The sequence below is a fragment of the Trachurus trachurus genome, assembly GCF_905171665.1.
Source record: "Trachurus trachurus genome assembly, chromosome: 7".
NCBI classification, from domain to species: domain Eukaryota; kingdom Metazoa; phylum Chordata; class Actinopteri; order Carangiformes; family Carangidae; genus Trachurus; species Trachurus trachurus.
In genome coordinates, this window is record NC_139901.1 from 10,993,325 (window position 1) to 11,009,631 (window position 16,307).

Below are 16,307 nucleotides of genomic sequence, written 5' to 3' on the forward strand. Positions count from 1 at the left end.
TTCACGAGGCTGGTGATGTTTTTAGCATCCATCTCTGTGTTTTGTATCCTTTACCCTGATTTGTTGATGCAGTTGCTGTTGGGAGAAGGGGGCGCATGGCTGGGGGGGGAACTGGGTGAGGAGTAAAGGCGGGTGCAGCGGGGTGAGGAGCGCCGTGTCCGAGCCAGGGCGCATCCCCCGCTCTCCCACCCTGAGGTCCATGGGAAACGAGGCCGCACACGACACCGGCACTGCCACCAAGGAGTCTGGGGGAAAAAAAAAACATGGGAGAGGGGAGGGAGAGGATAGAGAGGCGTCAGTTCGCTTCATCCCCCTTAAGAACAGCTAGTTTACACAAAACTGTGTGGGAAAGTCCACCTGCAATACAATGAGCACGTGTGAACAGAGACTAAACGAACCAGTGTGCATGGTTTCGTATAACAGAGGCAATGCAGCTGGAGGACTCATTCAGAAATAATCAGTGTTGGTGAGAAATGTATAAATACAAGTTTTCTGAACGACTCTCTCATTATCACTCATCATAATAACTGTCAAGAGCGCAGCTTCAGAATCAGTTGGCATGAACCAACATTTAGCAAACAACCGCCACAGTGACATAGAAAACCAACTTTGTGTGATAGCAACGTTAAATTAGCCAGTTACACAAGCCTCTGATATATTGCACCTTGTATTCATGTGTTTTCTCATAGGGATTGCTTTAATTACTAATAATTACAGCTAAAACTATTTTGTTGTCAAAATCATTATCATCCACTGTTAAATGTTAATGATTTGGTTCATGAAATGGACAGAAAACTACAGTTTTTGGGCCTATAAACCGACATGAATTAGATGAGATAATATTTTGTGACTGCATGTTTAACCTCTTATTATCTCATCATAAAATCTACTCACTGTAGATCATCAAATTGCTACTGCTGTGCTATAAAAAGCCCATAAATGGCACATGTTAAAACAGGCAGATATCATCTCAGTTAGTTTTCATTTCCTCAGTGCAACAGTGTAAGAAGTGATCTGTTGTACAGGTGCGTGACCAGAAGTTTAGTGGCCTCCTACGTGAGGACATTTTTTTTTGTGAAGACAAGTTAGGCTCTGCAGCAACTACCCAGCATGCAACAGGTGCTCCATGATACTGGATCCAATACAGCTCCAGTGCATATGAATGAAAACTGACAATGAAAACAAACCAACAGCAATGGAAAGCAAACAGAGGTTAGCATTGGGTTTCTGGGCTGACATCTAAACTCATACCACACACGCAAACACACATATATAGTTGCAAAATAATAGATTCTTGTTGTCTTTCTATTATACAAAAACTCACACTGTCATTCTGGTACTGTGTGTGTGATTTCCATGCTCTTTGCATGCTTTTGGGGCTATTTGCATTACATGGCTGAGTCAATGGGAAAGATTGCCTCATCCGACACTAAAAACAGGATCCAGGAAGGGAACAGCTTGGGAAAAGGCTGGGGGTGGTTTCTGTCTGTGAGACACACACACATACACACACAGATGCACTTGCATATTCACACAAAAATGCACACTGACTCACACAGAAAACACAGCTGTAAACACATAAATTCACATTCACAAAATAAACGCACATGTGGAAAATAATGAAGTAATGAAGTAAGCGACACACATACACCTGCAGATATATATACATTCATTATAAATACATTTAAATACACCCCATACACACTCAATAAAATCTCCATAAAGGTTCACACATACTGAAGATATCTACACTCACACTCATAAACAGCTGCGCACACGACAGGCTTGAGCAAACACCTATTGCACAAACCTGCCTCGATGCTTGAACCGAACCTTTAAAAGACACGCACGCACACACACAAATACACAGACAGAGAGCGAGTCTTGAAATAACTTGGTGTGACATCATCTCCGTTGTGCTTCATGGTGTTGCTCTGCAGTGTGTGAAGTAAATGTCACTCACCAGAAATCTGGCCTTGTGCCAACATGCCAGTGGAAATGGGTGAAAGGGAATGAAATTGAATAGAATGATCATGTTGTTCGTACAAGTGGATGTATGTACACTACATACACACACACACACACACACACACACACACACACACACACACACACACACACACACACACACACACACACACACACACAGTGATCTTATTAGCACAACACTGTTTGGGTTGATGTGACACAGCAGTGAGTGAGTGTGTGTCTGTGTGCATGCAGTGTCAGTACTCCTCCTCCATATTAGGAGGTATGAATGCAGAGAGACTGACTGAATGCCGACCATGACTGGAATAACAGAAATCCCTTGGTAAACACACACACACACACACAAACACACACACACACACACACACACACTATGTTACGCACATATATTCTCGGTAATGACAGCAAAGAATAACAAGGCTATTATTCTGAGGAAAGGGAGAGGAGAACATGCTTATACAAGGAAACAAAGGACGCTACAGTAGACACACACACACACACACACAGTCGGGAACACCAGTGTCTCTCTCCTTCCCTGCCTCCCATGGGTTATAAATAGCAAAACACACACTGCTCCAACATTTACCTACACTGGGCCTTTTGTTTCGACAGAGAAAACCACCTACATGCACGCGCGCACACGCACACACATACACACACAGAGTCTCCCAGTGATGTCACATCCAGTTTCCAGTTGTTGGTGAAGTGAAATGAAAAGATGCAAATGAAAGAGCTGGTAAAAAGAAAAGGTAAAGAGATGAAGAACAACAGAGCAGATAAAGAGAGAGAGCGACAGGGTTGACACTGGACGTGAACGTGTGAATCGGTCAATTGTCACTGTAAAGTGGCTTTTATTGACCTTTCACTGTCTGTACACTCAGTCACCACTTGACTAGAGACATTTTCTCCCAAACAGACGTGACAGGGCCAGTTATTGACTCTGCAGCAGTAAAGAAAAGGCATGATGGGAAGACTCCATGTTATAATTCATGTTTTCACTTTTTTTAAAAACACAAATCAAGGACATTGTGCTCTGCGGACTTTTGGTTTGATTTAGAGCTTCACAAACACATTAAAGATTGTTAGGAAGCCGGATAAAATAAAGGTAATAGAAAAATAAAAGAACAAAATCACAATATTCACATTCCTCAGTGTACAGTATAATACAGGCTATTAGATGTCCACGTTTCACTACTAGATGATTTTATGATACATAATGTATAAGCATTAGTGAATCTTGATTATCTTGAGCATCTTGATGTTCCCAAACATCCCATAGTTTTCTCCAATCATTAAAACCAATGCAAATCTTAATGCCTACATTACAGTTCTATTTCCTGTTGTCAAGGCCAGTCTCACCCCGGAGTTTCACACCTCAGCTTCCAGTGAAATATCCATAATGGATTCACACTGAGATCAGTCTCAAGAGAATTGCACCATTTATTATTATTATTATAGCATATGAGAAAAAGTGGCTGTCTTTTGTTTCGATTTCATGCAGTTTTCTACATCATGTTTTATTAGCTAGCTGCACATGAAATCCGGTCCTTCAGCTGAGGAACAATCTAATTGACCACTGCTGCCCTGTGAGTGATAGACACTTGTAAACTACCTGATAATGACCCAGTTCCTCTGCTGCCAGTGTGACTTAAAGTCGACAATCCGTGTTGCGGTTTAGTCTCCGGACCTCTGCGACCACATTTAGTGTAATCTCTCCGCAGTCCCTCTCTCGTGGGTCTCTCCAAGGAACAGAGACTCTAATGTTTTTACTTCTTAAAAAGTGGTATTATGTTACAGCTCATTACATCTGCGTGTAGCACTCAGAGAAGAATAACAAATCCTGATCCTGTGGTTGTGATTCTGTTGATTTAATTTAAATAGGGCTGTTTTTTTTCAGAGAGAACAAGGCTGGGAAACCATGAACGAGAATAACACACAATGTTTTGCATGCACGTCTACACATTCTGTGCATTTAAGCAGCAGGTGCATGTGAGAGCATGAGACAACTTGAGAAAAACCTGCAGGAAAGTCAAACTCTATCAGGATTTGCCTGGTCGATCAATATCACTTGAGTTTTTCTCAACTACTTATTTTCACCACCTACATTTCAGCAGATCTAGGTGGGTCTAAACATAATTATCAGTGTCACGTTTTAGTTTCAAACTCAACTGCGCAATTATGCGATGGTGCTATTTAGCTATATGTGGCTGGCACTTTTCCAGCATTCTCACTATTTGTTGCGTCAACTGTGAACCAACGAGCCTGCGATTAAGACATAAGGATGCAGGTGTGCAGAAAAGAAGATGATGATTCATTTTTACGCCGTTGATGGATGTTCTTTACTAAAACACTGATGCCACAGTTTAATACAGGGATGGGAGAAGGGCGGCTCTGACTTTGTCGTATTAACTGAGTACTTAAGGTGTGTGTGTGTGTGCTATCAAAGCAGCAGTAACCGCAGTTGTAGCCAAATCAAGCCAGACTGGTGTCCTACAGGTTCAAAGGCCCTGGATTCAGTACAGATAAGTTCCTCTTGAATAAAATAATAATGTGTGTGTGTGTGTGTTTGACTGTAAATGGGCGTGTCAGCGTGTCATTATGGAAATCACCAACGACACACTATGATATGGCTCGTCTGGTTAGAGAGGCCGTTGGGAATGTGCTGATTTATCTGTATGATTAGGTGGATGAGGCTGAGTTCTGTGAACAATACGAATTTCTTTGTGTGTATATGTGTGTGTGTGTGACATAGAGAGAGAGAGAGAGAGTCACAACCTGATGTTTGGTTAATCCCTTCACGCTCATTCCTCCCTCCTCTGTTCTTTTACTGTGAACATGTTCACTGCTCAGTCAGGACTGGTTCTACAGGTAAGACGAGGATATACAAAGATTTTGCTCTTCCTCCCTCCCTCTCTCCATTTCCCCCTGGGTTCCTCTCTCCCTCTACACCCTCTCATGGAGTGGATGTGTTGACAGAGGGAAAGAGCCTGAATGGCGCAAAGCGACGGAGAATAGGGATGATAAAAAATGAAAAATGAAAAAAAAAAAGACACGCTTGGCTAAAAACAAGGAGAAGTAAAGTCAAAAGACAACAAGGACCAGCCAGTCTCGGTCTTCAACAAGCTGCAGACAGTCACTCTGCACGCTGAGGAAGAGTTGACAGCCAGCGCAGGGCCACAAGTGATAGATGCTCTGGCTGTACAAAGTCAACAAGCGAACAGACGCCACCACTTTGTGTCTCGTTACACGTCCAAATATAGCTGCACGGCCCTCCTCTGTTCTGACTGTCCTGTGTGCATGAGCGTGTCGAAATCACACTACACCTTTTAGAGGCAACAGCCACTTTCAGTTGATAGATGTCAGCACCTCTGGGTGTCAGCGAGGCTGTTAATAGAAAAGGCTCATTCTTATCTCTCTCCCCCTGGCTCAGGAATGAAAAAAAACAAACATCCACATGCGCATATATCTCCCAGCATGGTCGGCTCATTCACAATCATACTTACTTGGAACACTTAGTGAATCAATGAGTGTACGAATGTGTGTGCAGGTGTCTGTGTGCGTGTGCAACAAAATGACTGAGCCAAGTTTGCAGCAACTCTTTGCCAAACCAAACTGTTCTCATTTCACACACACAGACACAAAATAAACAGATAAATAAATGACTAACCCAACTGCAGCGGGCGGTGCAGGCCTGAATATGAAGTGATTGACTACTGGGGTCCGCTATTACATACGTAGGTTTCATAAGGCAAATATTTGTCTGGTCATATATTGATCTGGTGAAACACAGGACTGATCTTTCTTTTCGCCCATTCAAAATGAAACCTGATTCCTGGTGGTGGTAGTAAAGAATTTCAGACTTTTAGATTAGCTGAATAGATTAGATTTTGCTGATTATTTACTTATCAAACATCCCTCACACTTTTTCCATTATTCACTCCATCACTCACTGTTTGATCATTTGTAACAAAGTGTTGGTGAGTCAGAAGAAAGTTTGAAAACTGGAGACCATGATGTGATGGGATTACAGCAGCTGTGACGTCCATTAATATGACCACGTTCTGACCCATAAGGATTCAGTCGTTTTTTTGGTATTTCATAATATGAAGAGCGGGCTCCGCTCTCAGGGGTCGTCCACATCCATCTCCAAACTCCATGTTGGAAAGTTGTGACACTGTAATGGTGACATGATGACAGCAGTGTCCAGCTGCTGTCAGTCGTACTAATGAAACATTCTAGTCACTGTTCACAGAGCATTTAGCTGATGTCTTTGAGATTACTGTGTAATGGTTTGAAATCCTTGGTTTTCAGAAGCTGGAACAAGCAAATGATTCATAAATAGCCATAAGCTGATGAATAAGTAGAAAATGTTTATCAGTTGATAAATTTATCATTTCAGCAATAAAGGAAGAGAGGAAGTTTAGACAGACTGAGGGCACTGAATCGTACAGTTGGACACTGTTGAAATCTTACTATTCCTCACTTCCTTATTTAGCTAACTAAAACCTTTATGCTGAAGGCGCATTTTAAACCTTCCTCTATACGACTGACAGGAGACAGATTAGATGAGAGGGAAACAAAAATACAATCTGTGGAGACTTTGCCTGGAGCTGGGTTGGTACACATCTGGATTTCACAGTTCACACCTCTTTATCTAGGAATTACATCACATATTGATATATGATATACACACGTTATATACGTTTTAAGACAGTACAGCTGCTGCCTGGAGGAACAAACCTGCAGGAGCTACACAAACCAAACACACACACACTTTTACTGGACGATAACACATGGACCAGTGTCAAAGGCTTCCTGCATTTCAAGCCGTCGTTGCTGGTAATCACGACAAACAATGTGTGTGAGAGACGAGGGTAAGAGTGTGTGAAATGGTGCCATGGAGTTGTACAGCTGTATTTATCTATGTGTGTGTGTGTGTGTGTGTGTGTGTGGATGGCAGTAACAGAGGAAGGTTGATGTATAATGCAGCATGGGTCCAGTTTCCTAAGTCCTCACTGAGTTTCCATAAACATCCAGGGCCGCTGTCTGTAAGGTCAGCAGGCTCATACACACACACACACACACACACACACAAAATGAGACAGTACATGTCTTGCATTGTGTCGCTGTTGTTGAAACAAGTGTAGCAACAGCAGCGCAGGAGGAGTGTCACTAAACAAGTGAGACAGACAAAAGAGAAGAAAATCTGCCCCCCACTCCCCCCACTCCCCCCACCCCGTCTCTCTCTCTCTCCCTCTCAACTCCCCACTGGGCTGAGGAGACTCGATCATCACAGTTTGTCACGCTCGCAAACACACAGCACAGCGGGTTTCCCGTGCACAGTCAGAACCGAGAAGTTTGATACAACAACACTAACAAAAGACCTAGACGTCCAGAGAAACAACAACCCGCTCACGTGCAGGCAGGCGCACAAAGTTAAACGACAAATAAAGTCAAAGGCACATACCGCGTCTTGTAAATATCCGGCTGTGTGAAAACCCCAGTAGCACTTCTGCATCAGCCAGCTAACAGCAGGATCTATAATTAGACGGAGAGCTCCACTCCCCTCCAGTCATCTTTTACTGTCGGCCACATCCTCTTTTCTTTAACTCCTTCTCTTTCTTCTCTTCCCTCCCTCTTGCTATCTCTGCCTCTGTCTGTTGACAGTGTCAGACGTCAAACTGTTGATTTCATCATGTCATTCACACGGTGTAAGCACCTAGCTCAGAGAAAGAAAGGACATTTTGCAGGCTGCAGACAGAAAGGGTTTTTTAAAAGAGTTTTAACTTCATTTAAACTACAAATAGTGACACCACAGACAGAATGAGAGACAATGTGACTGAAATCAGCCTGATAATATAAATATAGGGAATGAAAGAAGAGAATAATGAGACGTTATGATGACAAAACAGGGGTGAGGGTTTTGAAAACGTCCCATTTTCTTCTCTTTTTCAAGTGTCACATGGATGATCATCAGCTCTTGCAACTGTGGGATCTTCACCATCCATCCCATAAACAACAGGGATTGTAACCGTGGTAACGGGGCGGTCGGCCCTGCAGGAAGTAGAGTCTATAAAAACACAACAATGAGAGACCCGGGTGGCTTCCTGTTTAAGTGCTCAGTTTAGACTCCCATTTCCTCCCCTCTCCCCCCCCTCCAGCTGTTGTTGTGATGCCACTGCCGCAGTGCCCTTGAGCCCTGTGGCACTGAAGCTGCCCACTGGAGCACAGTGGCAGGAGACACAACCACAGCTTTTCAGAGTCCCCATCTTACAGTTTCTCTCACACATACACATACACTCACACACGCGCACACACCCAAATCACTGTTCCCGTTCCTCCTCTCACTGTACGGCTTTTTTAAAAAAAAGCTGAGTGCTTTGACATCCATTAACAACTCAGATTAATGACTAACAGCGGCCCTGAAGGCAACGCACTAATGTGCTGAACACACTCTTACTCACACACACACCCATTACAGGAACATGGAAAACTACTAGGTAAACTATTGACTATCCAGTTAAATTGTTGTTTTATCTATTTCAATTGTTGGTGTCAATAAAACTGTGAGTTTAACTGCGACCAATCTGGATAAACTTTGAGAAAAACAACTTGCAGCACTAAAAAGCACACGCAGTATGATGTTACACGTTTTGCTAAGCTAAGCTAACCGTCTGCTGACTGTAGCTGTAAGTCAGAGGACGCAGGCTGATGGAGGCAACAAGGAGATCAAAATACTGGTTGAAATTAGATTTAAACAAACTTTCTATCATTGATCATCCTCGAAAAAAATCCATTGCGGAAAGTCTGGTTGCAAAAATTAAACAGTGACGCTTGCCGGACAGGAGAGAGGAGAAAGGGCAGTCTGTTACTGAAACACCCGACTGGTATCGGTCTTCTCATCTAACTCTTAAAAAAAGGAGGGTTTTTTTCTGAAACAAAATTATTCCTAAAATTAAACTTTCTCCCAGACAAACGACAGACAGTGTATTAACATCAGTTACAACCATAGCCTTTAGTTTGGGAGAAGTGCAGCGAGCTGATTTTAAGGTGCTGTTGCTCACCTACAAAATAGTGAATGGTCTCGCACCAGCTTATTTGACGGATCAGGTTGACCTCTACGAGCCAGCATGCTCCTTACGCTCACAGGGGACTGGGCTTCTTAGTGTCCCAAAGGTGAAGAAGAAAAGCCTTGGTGAGCGGGCTTTCTCCTTCCGTGCACCAAAGCTATGGAACAATCTTCCTCAGGATATTAGACAGGCACACTCACTTGACATTTTTAAATCTAAATTGAAAACACATCTTTTCTCTATTGTCTATAATTCTTAAAATTGTTTGTTTACATTGTTTTTATTTATCTATCTTTTTTAATTGTATTTTATCTTTTACATTGAAATTGTTTATCTTTTATGTATTTGCTTGTGCTTTTTGTCGTTTTTAACCTCTGTAAAGCACTTTGATGGAAAGTGCTCTATAAATAAATGTATTATTATTATTACTGTAGGAGGTTACCTGTCTGCCGGGCTGGCTGACATGCCTCCCTCCGTCTGCAGTGTGATGAAATTTTAGTTTCTGTCTGTGATGCTGAAAGTTCTCTTTGTCTGTGGAACCGCGGTGACTGCGACACCTCATGATGATACCAACTCCTTCCTTTATTTGTTAGAAACATGAGCCGATCATGTAAAACTCATCATTTCCTGAGAATCTGAGCGTTTTCCCAGCAAAGACCTGCCAGATATTAATAGTTTAGACTAGAGCAGCTATTTTAGAAGTTATTGATGACACATGTTACTAATGTTGTTGATAACATTATGTATGTATGTAGTATCAGTATAAGAGGTAATTTACCACATCCAGTAAAAGGTGCAGGAGGTGACAGAGTGTTCACCAGAAAAAAAGAAAAAAGACAGAGTTGCTAAATCCTCCTTGTGCAACACAGGATCTCTATGAATAGTCTGATACTGACAGTTAGGATCACATGCTCGTTACTCTATCTCCCTCTTTGGTTCACAATACTAACCAAGTACCAGCTGTAATGTTTGTGTGTGTGAGGTACAACAAATGTAAAAGAAAAAAAAAGGTACAGTAAATAGCACAAACACAGACACTGATCTAATTCAACTCTGGTCTCAGGTTCAAAGCTTTGTAACAAATGTCTCACTCTTTTTCTTCCAGTTTTATTTACTTTATATAAATCAACTTTATTACAAGAAAAGAATCAGGCCTCAGTCTCTAAATCTGGATGAAGGGGAAAAAAAGGAAAATAAATCATCAGTGTTTCCTCTCCGGCACGTCCCACCTCTTTTCATTCCTCTGTCAGTGCGTGTGTTTCTGTGTGTGTGTGTGTGTGTGTGTGTGTGTGTGTGTGTGTGTGTGTGTGTGTGTGTGTGTGTGTGTGTGTGTGTGTGTGTGTGTGTGTGTGTGTGTGTGTGTGTGTGTGTGTGTGTTTCTGTGTGTGTGTGTGTGTGTGTGTGTGTGTGTGTCTTTCTTTGCCATCCTGGCTCTCGCTGACACACACTTGTTCTCTCTCCAACTTATCTCCCTCTTTGTCTCCCCGCTATCTCTCTCTCTCTCTCTCTCGCTCTCTCCCTCCTTCATCTTGAGGAATCCACAGCTGTCACTCCCATTCAATACCTCTCATCTTCCCTGAGCAGCTGGCCCCGACTGAGCTTCATGTGTGTGCATGTATGCGTGTGTGTGTCTGTGTCTGTGCCTGTGTCTGTGTGTAGACTCGCCTGCCTACAACTGTCGCCAAACTATTTCTATATTTATAGTGTTGCTCTGTTGGTGCACACTTGACTGTTCAAGTGTAAATGGTAGTGAGTGTGTGTGTGAGAGGCTGTCGACAACTTTAAGAATGACCCTCTGTCGTGTGTGTGATGAGGACGACCCTCTTGAGTGAGAACATTTTGCTGTTGTTCACATCTACGGAGGGTTAAGTGAGGACGCCTGCAGCACCTAAATCATCCACATGACTCGTGTAAATCTTTGGCTGCAGATCGTCAAGTCAGTATCTCCTTAAAAAAAACAACAACGCTGTGATTTTCCTTTACACAGACTTTTATTGTTTATTATTTCCGTTACCCGTTGATCGATTAACCAAAACATTATTAGAATTGCAATATGACTAAGTGCGATATCCAAAGAGCAAGAGCTGCAGTTATTCTCATAACGGCAAAAAGTGTCACATGAGACCATAAATAAAGCACTGTGGTGCAAAAGAAATGCTACAAATTTGTACTACTTTGGTACAACGCCCCACAAGAAATCACATCATCATCATTTTTATATATTTTTCCCACTGAAAATGAAATGCAGAAATGACTAACCCTAACCCTTTCAACTGAAATCACCACTCTTCTCGCAATTGCATTTTTTTTTTTTTTTGGCATATGGTTCAGCCCCGTCAAACCCATGATACTTTTTGATTGTGTCAACTTGTTGCCTTCAGACAATACTGGACAAATACGGGTTGTTAATGTGTTTATCAAATTAAAAGGGAACAATATCTAGAAAATATATTCATTGTTTACTCAACAACTAATTTTTCATAGTCATCTTTTTTTTTTTGCAACCTCAGCGCTGCTATTTTTAGAGTCTGAATGGAGGGAGTGGCTTTAAAAACAGTTGCACCGCATGTTAAGTTAACATCAGCATACTCTCAAAATATATATATGTGTAGAAGGAAAATCGGTGAAAGTTGCAGGTGTAAAATAAAATTTTACCTGATATTGGAATGACAGGAAAATGTGCCAAGGGGTCACTTAAGTCCTGAGGAAGCCATGGCTGTACCCTGGTGTCAGCGTGATCCATCCAAACTACTGTACAAATGTGAATTTATCCTCTGGGCACCGAACTTCAGTGCAGTTCACCTCATGTTGTTGAGATATTTTAGTCGGCACCAAACCGACCGGCCAACCCACTCTGTCATTCCTACATGCCGCTACCATGGAAAAAAAGAGTCACACTTTTCTTGCAATATGTCTTGTGACTGCAACACACTCTTCTTTGACTGTTTAATGTCATTATAAATGCTGGTTTTCCGATAACATGGTGGGAATGAAAATAAATACATCGACAAGGAAGTGCATTCTTTTCACGGGTGAAAAGGCACACTGGGTCGAGGCAGACAAACAATCTTGTTTTAAAGAAATTACAGGTTTAAAAAATTTGGCTGCTCGTTGTTCATCTCAGAGATTTATGAATGTCGCGCAGGCTTGTAAAAGAGGAATTTAAGTGAGCTATTACATCCTGTCCTGCTTCGACTAAACAGGTGCTTTAGGATTCACCGGGTCTGCATGCCAGTAACGCTCCCATTCACCGTCAAAGCTCACACTCATAAACATTCCATATGTTCCTGTCATCTTGTGCTCGCCTCAAAATCGCCTGAAGCTGGAAACTTTAGAGCGTCTCAGTCATTACACACACGTCACGCACACACACACACACACACACAAACTAAGATGATCACATGCATGTGGAAGCCTCTGCCTGTCAGAGAGGAGACACCAGGTGTGCCGTCCTGTTTGATAAATGACAGCGACTCCTCTCTCTCCGGCACAGACGACAACAGTCCAACAACTCAAGGCCTTGTTGACCTTCTCACCTCTGGTTCCTGTCCATCATACTCTCTGCTGGGCCCAATCACATTTCTCAGTCATACCCCTTCACTTACCCCCAACTCCTGTCCCCTCCCAGCAGAGTGGCAAGGGGTATCGGTGGAGAAATATCCCCCTTCAAAATAAGACACTAATTTGAATATAAGCTATCATTTTGGACATCATCCGCTTTATTGGACGTGAAAATATGTAAAAGTGTGAGCAACAACAATGTAAAACTGGCAAAAATTGAAATCCAGCAAAATATTGATTTAAAAAAAAAAATTCTATGAAGCACAGGGTTGTAATTTCTGGACATAATGCTTGAAGGTAACATAATTGGTTGTCATAATTTTTTTAATGCTTGTTAAAATTAACTTTTTGTCTCATCGTGCAGCCGGTGTATCTAGTGTATTCTGGGATGTTTGTCATACCCATTCATAGTGTGTAGGTAGTGTGGTCCTGGAGTGTGGTCCCTTAGCCTACACTTTTATCTAGAAGAGGACGAGGATACCTCTTCCCCTGATGTGAACATGCAAATGGGACGGGTAGAGCTGAGGGGTAAAAGTGGAACTGGGACTTTGATAGATGCACTTCTATGTACGATGATTGTGCTCAGCTGTGATTCAACCCCTCCACTTCTCCACCTACCGGGAATAAATCTGTTTCTGGTTTGTTGGGAATAAACAGAAGAGGAAGTCTATAGCGTGAGCAGTGACACCTGCCCCGTCCGAGCAGAGAACTGAATCATCTTACGTGTAAGCGCAGGTGAGGATGAAGTGTTTCTTTGTGCTGTCTGAAAGCGCCATCATTCAATCTCTCAGAAACCTGACACTAAGCTCGTCTGAAAAACCCAAATTCCTCTCACGGAGCAGTCATGCTTTGAATCAGCTGCTGACCTATGCAAACATCTGACATTTTACTTCTCCCTGTGGGTAAATTCTTTCTTCTCCTTCTTCTTCTTCTTCTGTTGCCGCCCTCCTTGGGGAGGTCAGACATCATGATCAGTTGCAAAGACACGTCCTGGGACTGGAAGGTATTCGCCCGCCGCCTCGCCTGTGGACACTTCACTTCAGCGGGGAAAACACAAACTCACTCGCCTGTTTGAAGTCGCTCACCATGACACCGTTTCCCTGCAGCGGCTGCCGTACAGCTGTTGCAGCGGTCACACGGCAACCAGCTACCAGTGCAAGCACAGGGGACGACCACAAAACACACCTTTGCTTTCAATCAGCCTGCATGCTGCTCACTCAGGCTTTCTGGGAATCCTCTGGGATTCACTCGCACACATCTCAAAACTTATCATTTTATAATCACTGTAGCGGACACACTCTAAGATGTGTGTGTGCATCTGTGTCCGAGCTTTCCTTCTCACTCTCACACACTCCTTCTCTCCCCTACATCAAACACATTCTCCACATTTCCCAACACAGATAAAGCCGCTCAACACCACATCTCACTCAAAGGGATCCCCCCACTCATCCCTCCTTATCTTAGAACACACACACAAATATCAGCGCACCTTTATCATCACAAGCCACAATACACACTCACAGCACAGTCACACTACAAAAGGTAGACATAGAAAAACAAAAAACACTGAGCTCACGGCTGTTTCTGAAGACTCCCTTCTATTAATTTCGTCTCACACATTTTATAGCGTCATAGGGGAAGTGATTTCAAATGAACTGACTGATCCGGCTGATTATCAGTGGTGAAAACGGTGAGTCATGAAAACAGTGGTGACTGGCTGACTGATACACTGATAGCCTGTGGTAGTGGTGGCGAGATTGGTAAAACCAGTCTGCAGCAAAGGGCTTCTCCGCTGATAAGAGCCAGTGTAGATATCGGCTTATCCTGCTGCAGCGCCACTTCACCCTGCAGCACGCTCGGCAGCATCATGTAAAATCACATCAGGGTGAACACAGAGAGAGGAGTGAGGAAAGTCTTTTAGTTTCTCATCATAAATGTAGAGGGAAATTTAACAATAATTCGTTTTTTATGTTGCGCTAGAACAGATTTGAAGACGCAACGCTGCACTGCAGGACCTCCTCTCTCCTGCAGAGTTGGTATAGGGAACCTAACACCTCGACTTGGCCGACCGCCAGAGCAACAGACATAAATAAACAACTTCAGTTCCTCTGGAAATTGCAAAACATTAATGAAGTGAAGTGTCGCTGCGGGGATCTGCTGACAGGGCGCCGACATCTGCCTCCGCCTCTTACTTCATCTTCTTATTTTCATACAACTTCCCACCATCCCCTTTTCTCTACTTCTATACCCGCACAGTGAATCCGTCTACTACTTTTTTCTTTCATTTAATTTCTCCATCCTACTTTTTTTTGTTTGTTTGAATCTACATTCTTTTCTAGTTAATAGTTAACGTGTTCCAGGAAGGCAGGCTCATGAATATGCACAGTCACACTCAGCTGTCTGCACGGACAACAAAGGAAGAAGACATTAACATTCCTGCACATGCTCTGCACTCTGGTCAGAGGTACACACACACACACACAAATCCATATAAACCCAGACATGGCCAACCACAAATACACTCTGAACCACACTCCAGTCTGGCTTCTCTTGACAACATGCATGGAGATAAATCATGATATCAATTTTATTATACAGAGTAAATAAAGCCACAGGCTGACAAACAGCTGATTGATTAGTGCTGAAATCAATCAATTAGCTCGATTATTTGTGCAACTAATTTGATATCTATTTATTACTAATTCATTACTATCACTCATAATTGATTCACTGATTTATGTGAGGAAAAAAGGTCAAATATTCTCCGGTCCCAGCTTCTCAAATGTGAATATTTATTGGCGTTATTTGTTTTCTGTGTGAATGAAGTTGATCTGACAAAAGCAGCTGTCTGGTAATAACACTTTTCACCGTCTTAACTCTTCTATGTAGCAATCAATTAATCAATAAAATTATCACCAGATGAATGTGTGATAAACAGCAGCTATAGCAGCAGTCACTATGCTTGCCCAGACTACACAGCGACCATTATTCTCTATGTGCTGAGAAACGAGCTGCTTTAACAGCGTCTCCGGCCACAAACAGGCGGCACAAATTATGAAGTGCCACTGGTGGAGAATGTGAACGTCTTTCTGTTTGCCAGGAAAAAAAAAAAAAATCAGCAGAAAGTGTTTAGGCATCTGCCACAGGTCTGATATTAGATACCTTCAATTGTATTATAGCACATTTCTGACTGTGTAAACACAGGATTAATGAGGAAAAGTATGTTTGGGGGGTTAAATTAAGAGAGACTGTGTGTGTGTGAATCTGATGAAGTGTGTATGAAGAGGCTGCAGGCTGGTAAATCACTGCATGTATACTCGCGCATCTAGTTTCCTTCCTCTTTGTGATATTGAATATATCCCTCTCTGTGGTGTGTATCTATAAAACTCCCTTAGTCTGCTCCACTGTTGTCTGTTTCTGCAGCTTGTGAGTGTCAAAAGGCCATCTCTGAGAAAACCGTTTACACACACACACAAAACACCCTGACATGTGCACACACCCACAGACAGACACAAACACAGACACACATTAAATAAACATGCATTGTGTCTCCTCCTCCTTCTCTTCACAGAGTTGTTGAAATTAGCCTGGAGCTGTAAACGTCACTGCGGACCATCCATCACACACACACACACTCACACACACACTCGCACGCACGCACACAAGCACATGCACGCCTGCAGTCAG

General features: G+C 42.6%; 1 protein-coding gene across 3 annotated transcripts in view; it reads right to left on the reverse strand.

Moving 5' to 3' along the window:
- Positions 1 to 16,307, reverse strand: part of hdac7a (histone deacetylase 7a) — a 57,602-nt gene that overhangs the window by 22,192 nt on the left and 19,103 nt on the right. For 2 of the 3 annotated variants that reach the window (XM_083975115.1, XM_083975116.1), the window contains exon 3: positions 55 to 245. In XM_083975115.1, coding sequence (XP_083831241.1) covers positions 55 to 245 — 191 coding nt within the window. Of the gene's footprint in view, positions 1 to 54; positions 246 to 7,456; positions 7,486 to 16,307 lie in introns of those variants that run through there. The other variant, XM_083975117.1, reaches the window with a different exon arrangement.